This window comes from Mandrillus leucophaeus, unplaced genomic scaffold (assembly GCF_000951045.1).
Source record: "Mandrillus leucophaeus isolate KB7577 unplaced genomic scaffold, Mleu.le_1.0 Scaffold729, whole genome shotgun sequence".
NCBI lineage: Eukaryota > Metazoa > Chordata > Mammalia > Primates > Cercopithecidae > Mandrillus > Mandrillus leucophaeus.
Window position 1 is genome coordinate 1,042,427 of NW_012107908.1, and position 9,044 is coordinate 1,051,470.

The 9,044-nt window shown below is 41.3% G+C and overlaps 1 protein-coding gene across 1 annotated transcript in view; it reads right to left on the reverse strand.

Annotated features, from left to right (window-relative positions):
- The window catches only part of DENND1A (DENN/MADD domain containing 1A), a 497,378-nt gene that overhangs the window by 220,975 nt on the left and 267,359 nt on the right, over positions 1-9,044 (reverse strand). Inside the window, exon 10 of the mRNA XM_011965500.1 lies at positions 5,121-5,166. Coding sequence (XP_011820890.1) covers positions 5,121-5,166 — 46 coding nt within the window. The remainder of the gene's footprint in view (positions 1-5,120; positions 5,167-9,044) is intronic.

Below are 9,044 nucleotides of genomic sequence, written 5' to 3' on the forward strand. Positions count from 1 at the left end.
CCTAATTCTTACATTTATCTGCTAGGTTTCAGTGTGCGCATTCTCTTCCTCTGAGAAGCATTATTCTCAAGGCTAGGGTCAGCCTCTCTCCTCCCAGAACCTACAGCATCCCAAATTCACTACAATTACTTTATAATATTCTGCATCTGGTCTAGACACAACCCTGTGAAGGTGGAGATTACATCACATTCACCATTTTTATACAGAGCTCCTAGTATAAACATGGTGCCCGGTACACAGAAAGCTCTCAGAACGCTGTTGTAGAAAGGAATGTATATTGTGTCCCCACCACATGCCAGACACTGGTATATGCTGTCCATATACAGGACTCAGCTCTTAGGAAGAAAGTAAGACACAGAAAGATGAAGTATCATGGCTAGAGTTAGCACAGCAGGGAAGTGGTCAGGCAGGGGTTTGAAAGTACATTTGTCAAATTCTACAGAAGTGTCACTCCCAAGCCTGGTACCGTGCCTCTGCATTGCAGACCAGGAGAAAACGAGGCAGGAACAAACCAATTGTGTTGAAACTGTCTTTCCCTAGGATATGAGGATGATGATCCTGGGAACCCAAGAACTCCCAAAACACAGTTTCAAAGCCATCAGTTTAACAATGGAAACGGCTTGAAGGCCTCCAAAGAAGTAAACCCAGCAAGGATTGCTGACCTTTGTTGAGCTCTTTATGTGCAGGTACTGTGCTGGGCATCTGATAGGCATTATCTCACTGGCTCCTCCCTTTGCTCCCATAAGGGAGACACAGCCATTACCCTCAGTGTACAGGTGAGAAAATAGAGACTCAGAGGTGAATCACCTTGCCCACGATCAAGTAAGCAGGAAGTAGGGGTGTCACATTCTAACTGCTCTACTTTACTGCCCCTGTGTACGGGTGGAGCTTCATTTACAAGCCACCTGAGCCTCTGTCTGGAACTGTCATTGCTGTCACCTTTCCCTTCTCCTTCCTGACCATCCCACCACCAAGGATAGAAAATACCTTCTGGATGCATCCCTCATGTCACTCTGAGGTCTGTACACAAAGCATTGTTTGTGAGGCTTGGGGAGGAAGGTCTTCATTTATCAAACAGGAGAAGCACCATCGACCACACATGACCTGGCACCTGCTACCAGAGATGGCACAGAAGAGGGGCTGCATAAATGTCTCTTGAGCTAAATTGAGATCGCTTGAATGAAAGGACAGTCACTGTGGAATCTGGCCGTGTTTTGGGATTTCCTAGCTGCCAGCTAACACGATCATTCTCTCCAAGAAGAAACTAGGTCTATGCCAATACCCTTGGCTATTCTGCTAACATGCCACTACCCTCAGATTGCTTAAATGAGAGAGAGACTATAAACAGGCAGAAGGAGACAGAAGAATGGCGATCAGGTATACACTTGTCACTTTGGGAGGAAGGCGAACTCTGTAAGGTGACTAGGTTACCATTTAATGGCATCCTTAAGAGCATGAACCAGAATTAGGTATTTCCTCAAAATAACCTTTTTAAAAATAAGAATGCAAGTTTGTAATTTATATTTCTTTTTGTGCAACAAATTTGAGTGTCATAAAAATGGTTAAAAAGTCTTCCTATGGTAGCTTTTTCTAAACTTTTATGAACATCTGCCACATTCATTTGAAGTTTAAAAAATTCTGGCACATATGCAAAGGCATAATAAGGTGCCTATAGCTTTCAAGAAAAAATAACAAGACAGTCAAAAATAAGCCTTTTGCTGAATTGCCAGTAAGAAAACTAGTGTAGCAAGAGGAGATGGGCCTTCCTGAGCACCTTCCGTAAAGAGCTTTCCTTTGGCCCCAGATCTGAATTGGAGGTTCCTGCAGGAAACCGCAGGGGAAGCATCCCTTTCACCTGAAGGGTACAATGGAACTAGATAAACCCAATCAGAAAGTACAACTAGGGCACTCAGAATCTGAGCTGAAACTCCAGGGAGGAGGTCAGGAGACTGAATTCTAAGATTCGGTAGTTCACGGCTGCCCTACACACCCAGGAAACACTTCTTTGTTCAGAAAGTGTCTTGGCTGGCTTCAAGAGTGGGGCAACTCCCATTTTTGTTTTTATTTTTGTGCTGACTACACAGGAGTTCAGCACAGCAAACTCCTTCCCAGCCTCTGTCAATCAGCAGGGCTAAGGTCTATCTTAGCCAGTGCCCCCTGAGCCTTCTCCCTTAACGCCCTTCAAAGGCTGAGCAGAAGAGACCTGTACCCATTCATGTAAGTGCAAAACTCTGTCTCAAGTTTCAACTGCAAAATGTATGCATATTTTACCATGTTTTACTACAAAAGGCCTTATTTTAAATTACTTACAATTATATAAAAAGTAAAAAATTCACTTCCCACACCTGTAAGTAAAATTATGGCATTGGGTTGCCTGAAAACAGTGATGCCTATTAGAGGGCTTCTAAATGTGCTCCAAATTACAGCTTTCCAAGCATTCACTCAACGCTTCTTTTCACAAAGCATTTGCTCAGAGAATATCACCTGTGTGGCATCCTGTTAGGTGCTGAGGACACCACAGTGAATGATGCACAGTCCTTGTTCCCAAAGAAGTCATCCTCCAGGGGATGATGGAAAGAGACAAGGAAGCAAACAGCTATTATTCAGAACAAGAGGCACTGTAAGTCAAAGAAGAAAACAGAGCAGGAGGACTTCTTGGAAGAGGCGGAGAAGGGCAGGGCTAATGCATGCAGAGGGGTGGGAATGTGGGTATGTTTAGGGATCAGCAAGAGCACGAGCTAACATGGGTCAGTGACCAGGCAGAAGGCTTGACAGCAGCAGAGAGACTGTGCAGAACCCAGGGACTGTGTAGGGGAGGCTGGAAGGCTCCTCCCCAAGCATTATGTAGCCCATGGTTATCAAGTGACCGGGTGGAGGGCAACCCATGCAGTGTTGTGACTATGCACTGAACTTTATATTCATCTCCATACCTCCAGGACCTAGCAAAATGCTTGGAACATAAGAGGTCCTCATGTTGTTTATCAAATGAATAAGGCTTTTGCAAGAATCCAAGAAAGCAAAGCAAAGTGTCAATGAAGGCAGTGAGGAAAGAACAGGGTGAGAAACATTTTAGAGCTTTGTGAGTATTTAGAGAGGATGAGGAAGAAGAGCATTCAGCCATGATCAGTGTGTCCCACTTAGGTGTCACTGAAGGCAGTAGTGCCATTCACAGGAACCTGGAACAGTGGAAGGGGAGTGGAGTGGCTTACAGAGAGAAAGAGAGAGAGAGAGAGAGAGAGAGTGTGTGTGTGCGTGTGTGTGTGTGTGTACAGATAATAAATTGTTTGGGGAAGACTGGGGAAGACATCTGTAGTACATCCAGGTGAAATCCAATTGGCACTTTAAACTTTGGACCTGAAGTTCAGAGAGAGGCAGACCAGCGTTAAAATCCCAGCTGAGTCATTGACATTGACCTGGTAGCTGAAGCAAAAAGCCTTAAACAAGGTGACTAGAGGGCACATAGAAAAGAAGAGAAAGACACAACTAGAAACTTGGAGAATGCTGAGGCGCTGGGACATAAAAAGGAGTCTGAAAAAGCCTGTGCTGGAGCAGTCTGGAAGGCAGGAGGAGAGGCAGGCGGGAGGGAACTGTGGACTCTGATAGACCAAATAGTCGTTATATTAGTGTTTCAAACTCTACAGCAATTGGCACTAACGGTCCATTGGAAAGTATTCACTTTGAATTTCAGTTTTTCATACGGGAGCTTTGAATAGACCTCCAAACTTGACAAACAAAGGTAAAACACAGAAGAAATCTCTTCAATCTGATCTAAATACATCATCCCAGATAGTCCATAAACTGTGTACTGTATGTGCTTAGGGCTGGGTGATGACAAGGAGGAACTGTTAACAGAATGTAGGAGCCACATGGCCGGCCTGTCAAATTAGAAATTTGAGCAGATTTCTGTGGTCTATTTTGATCAAGATTCTCAATGTCAAACAAACAGGTTTTTCGATAACCAACTTCTTTCATTTTCGTAAGCACAATAGCACAGTGTGCAACAGTTAGTGAAGCAGGTGGTCCTCGTCGACGTGAAATGAAGGGAACAGAAGAAGAGAAGTAGCACTTCCTTCAAGACATGCAAAGCACCACCGCAGACGGACATGGCTGTAGATTTTCCCTCTGAGAGCTTATCTCCTGTGCAACTCAGGCAAGCCCCCTCCCCACGCCTCATTTTGCTCTAGTACAAATTAAAACTCTCTCCTAAGGAGGAAAGGGCTTAGGGTACATGTCTACAAACTAATGACACTTACAAAAGCACAGAAAAGTCCTTTAAAAGAATTGCTATCTAATTGGTACAGCCATACAGAAAGCAATCTGGCATCCGATGCATAGCTTTGACCAAGCATTTCTACTTTAGGGGTTCTATGCTAAGGAAATGAGGCAAAATGCAGATAAAGCCTTATGCATAAAGATGTTCGCTGAAATGCTATTTATAATAGTGAAAAATTATAAACAACCTCAGTGTCCAACAGTAGGAAAACGGTTACGTTGTGGTATATCCAAATAGTGGGAATGATAGGTGGCAAATTAAAAATTATTACTGAGAGTAGATAAAAACATGTAGAAATTCCCAAGCCATGTTAATTAAAGACATAAAATTACAAAGCATATCAATTATGCATATTTATAGAAAACATATATTTAGACAATAAAGACTAAGAAGGAGATTAGTAAAATGCTAACAATGGTTCAATCTGGAATAATGGTATCGTGGATAATTTTAATTTCCTTCTTCATGATTCTATGTACATTTTATATCACATTTACTACAATGAAGAATGCAATATTGCTATAGCGATTAGAACAAACATTTTGAAAAGCAAATCATTTCCCTTCCCTCATTCAAACCCTTAAAGAACCCTTTCCTCCTGCCTCCTTGACTCTCTCTCCCTCAACCCGTGAAAATCCACAGTCTCTAGGCAAAGTGGGAAAATCCTGAAAACAGAGTCCAATGCAGAGCGTCCAAGCTGAACGCTCAGCTCTGTGCACCTGGGAGGTGCTGCTTCGGCACGCTCCCACATGCAGAGCTGTGACTGCCGAGACTGGGTCTCTCCACCGCCACACAATGAAACAAAGCCCCAGGTAGAGCCATCTGGGGAGGAAAGAAGCCAACTTACCTCCATTAAACTTAAATGGATTCCTATGAGGTAGGGCATGGGAGCACTGTGAAGAGAAACAGAGACACACAGCTGCTTTAATGTCTGTTGCTTCTGACAGAAAATTACAGATGGTTCACTATTTGGAGAAAAACTGTTTTAATAAACGTATGCACAGTTACATTTCCTTTCACAACAAAAATCCTAATATGACATTTTGTTCCCAAGCCTTGAAACTTCAGAAGAATTTCAAAACGTGGGCAGCATTGGAAACAGCATGGGTATCAGGAAGAGCATCAACCTTGGTATTAGTCCCTAAAGAGCAGCTCTGCAACTGCACAGCCTCAGTTGCCTTATCTTTAAAATGGAATCCTGGATTGCAGCCAGCATGTTGTTATTAGAATCAAAGAAAATATACGTTAAATGATCAGCAGAGTTCTAATACAAATGGGAACGATTATTGCCATGATTACAACAGAAAAAGCAGTTAAGGTTGGATGAAGGGCATAATGTGTTTCAAAGAAGAATATTTTGTATTTTCTGCTTCCTCTGTCATCAAGAGATGTGATCTAACTGTCCATTCTGATTGGACAAAGTACTTGGAGAGCTGCCAGCAAGCATCTCCTCCCCAGTTGCACACATGCCATCCCATGACACTATAATTCAGAAAGCCTCTGCCAACTGCTTCATTCACGGAGCCATGGGTTCCCTAAGTCAGTGACTGAGCAAAGGCATGAGAACTCCACTCTAGTGGGTTTAAAACCTGGGCATTTTGGATACACCGGTCCTGCCTTTGGTTTCAGGGGTTGGTGTGTACGTGTGTGTATACATTATCATTTATGTTACCTACCAATAACAAATGTGCTAGACATTATATGAGGAAGTTTAAATTCATCTATTCTAATCCACACAACAACTTTGCAATACCCATAGATACAACACCCATTTTACAGAGAAGGGACTAGGCCTAAAGAGGTTAAATCACTTACCTAACACCACAAAACAAAGTCAGTGGTAGACTTGGGATTTGACTCCCAAATATGCATTTCTTCCTTTGTACCACACTGATTTTGTAATACAGAACCTGAAATCCCCAAGCTCACTTCCCGTGCAATGCTTTCCTTTGGGTCAGGGGAAGGAGGTCAAGGAAGAGTGAGAAAGGGTGTGACTGGCAACTTTTCCATCTATCTCTCTAGTATGGGATGTATTCTATGAAATGTGCAGATGGTATTTTGTGAACCTAGAGAAAAGATACCTGACTCAGACTGGGGTGACCAGGTACTTTTCTTCTGGGGCAGCTGGTAGAGTAGAGGTGGATGATCAAGGATGGCTCTTTGGGGACAAAGTTGGAGAAACAAGGATTGGTAAGTAATGAGACAGGAGAGGTTTGCTTCCAACTGAATACTATGGAGTTTAGGCTTTATCCTGAAAGCAATGGATAGGCAAGGGAGGTTTCTAAACATCACATGTATATTGTTAAATTGCTCAAACATTTAAAAATAAGAAAGGGCATGATTCCCTCATTACCATTCAACAAATAAAATTCAAGCAAAAATCCTTTCTTTCCTCTTTCCCCAGAATATAAAATGTCCTCCTTACTACAGATCTCAGCAGTAATATAATATGTCTTGGGAACATGTAAAACAGACTTGAATATTAGCAGCTCAGTTTGCTAACTATTCTAGAAGACTTTTGTATTTGATAATAGCTAAAGAAAGAACTATATACACAACTGCAGTGAAAGTGGAGTTGTCTTTCTTCTTCTCTTTTTTTTTTTTTTTTTTAAGGTATCTGCTGTGTGCATTCAGCTTCTCTTTGCTTCCAGGGGCAAGGAAATGCCCTGTGACATTTTTTTTTCCCCTAAACTGTAAACCATTAGTTTAGCTGCCAGCTACACAAACGCTCAAACTTCCCAGTGTGCCTGGCTCTGCTGTCCAAGCTTTTTCCAGTGTACACTGAAATGAATGTGTTTCTAATTAAGTAGCTTCAGGAACACGACAGCTTCAATGTCAAAAATACAAAGTCTGAACCCTGGCAGGAAGTCTTAAGACTGCAAATGTCTCATCTAGTGGAACCTTGCCTAATGTAATGAAAGGAAGCAGGAAGAGGACAAATTCCAGAAAAATGGCCACTTATTAATGTGACCAGAAGCACAGCCTAACACATAGAAGGGAGAAAGCGCAAATCCGTAATATTTAACTAAATCTTATCACCTTTCCCATCTCCTACATTTAATCATGCAATTGACCAGTGACCATGAGTTTTAACCAGAATTGTAGAACTGAAATTCCAACAAACGAATTAATACACAGAAAAAGACATTCAAATGGCTGAAAATAAACATGTATACCAAAAGCCCTCTGTATAACTTAACCATAGGATCTTATGTGTGTAGACTTTAGTGCTATGCCCTTTTGTCCTATAATAAAAATCAATCGCACCCTGAAAGGAAAAAGGGACCTCATGGAAAAGACTGAAGATGCAAGAAAGGGCAAAATGGAACTCATTCTTCAAGTATCTTCAGATAGGCATTTTTAAAAGCCCAATAATTTTCCAAAGAGTAATTATGGCCTATTGTAGAAATGTAGTTTTCTTAGCCAAGTATTGTTAGAACTGCAACAGCTCTGTATTTAGAAAATATTTAAAACACATTTATTCTGAAATCATAGCAGCTCCATGTTTTGTATGAATGTAAATTTGGACAAATACCTTTTACACTGTCATCATTTACGTACAAAGCCTCAGATATTTCCCTGAATCTACTGCATGTTTGCTCTGCAAATAGATAATTACGAATTCCAAGTGGTGACAGGGAGAGGGAAGAAAAAGAAACCCAGAATTTCCTGAACATCGCAATGTGGTACTTATCCAATTGGGTAATTCTAGGTACAGTCTGAAAACAATTTCTATTCTCAATAATTATTGTAGCTACTGACTCAGTTTCTTGGAAACCTCTTCTTTGTCTTTTTATTTTTAAAAGAAATGTTTGGGGAGAAAAACACCTACCCATGATTATATTATCCTAACACAATTACTTTTTCTTTTGCATTCGTTTCTAATACTGGCTCACATTAAACAGGTTTATATCTTCGAAATCATAAAAGGCATACATTGTATTATTTTCTCATTGGCTACATGAACATTTCCCAGATTGTTCTATAATTTTGTGATTATTAAAGACTGCATAATATTCCACCAAATATGGATGTACCATAATTTACTGAATGCTATCCCTAGAGTAGACATTAAGTTGCTTCTAACTTTTCACTATCATAAGTATCACTGTGATAAAAATGAACACCTTCATGTTGCATGAATTCCTAGACACAAATTACTAAAAATTAAAGGACAGGGCTGTTTCTTATCGTTTGTTATATCCTAGCAGAGCGCTTTCCAAAAAGGCAGTACCTGGCCTAGTGGAAATCTTTCAGGACTGTTGCAGAGATTAGAGACAACCTCCAAGGTACCTGGCACAGGTGCAGCACATGGTAGGGTTCTCTCTGAGCCCCTGGCATGGCTGGCACCATTGGACCCACTCTCTTACTACCCACAGAATGGTTTCTTGTTCCAGCCCTGGTTCTGTAGGACACCCACTCCAGGATACCCAGTAAACTGCTGGTAAGAATGGTCAAGATGCCATGAGGAATGGGAGGTGCTTGACAGGCACACGTCATCTCTACACATGGATTTCTGACTGCCAAGCACACTCCTGTCTCCTGGATACTCCACTGAGTTCAGGAGGGTTGCTTATCACTTTCTTCAGGAGGGTGCCTTTCCTTTCTAATGTACCACCAATAATGGAAAAACTATCAAGGAAACAATGGTTCATGACTTTCTGATCACTTGGACACATTTTTAAAAACCTCTTATCACTCTTGAGCATACATTAAAAATAAAACATAGCAAAATAAACTGGGTAAGTTTTTTTTTTTTTTTTTTTTTTTT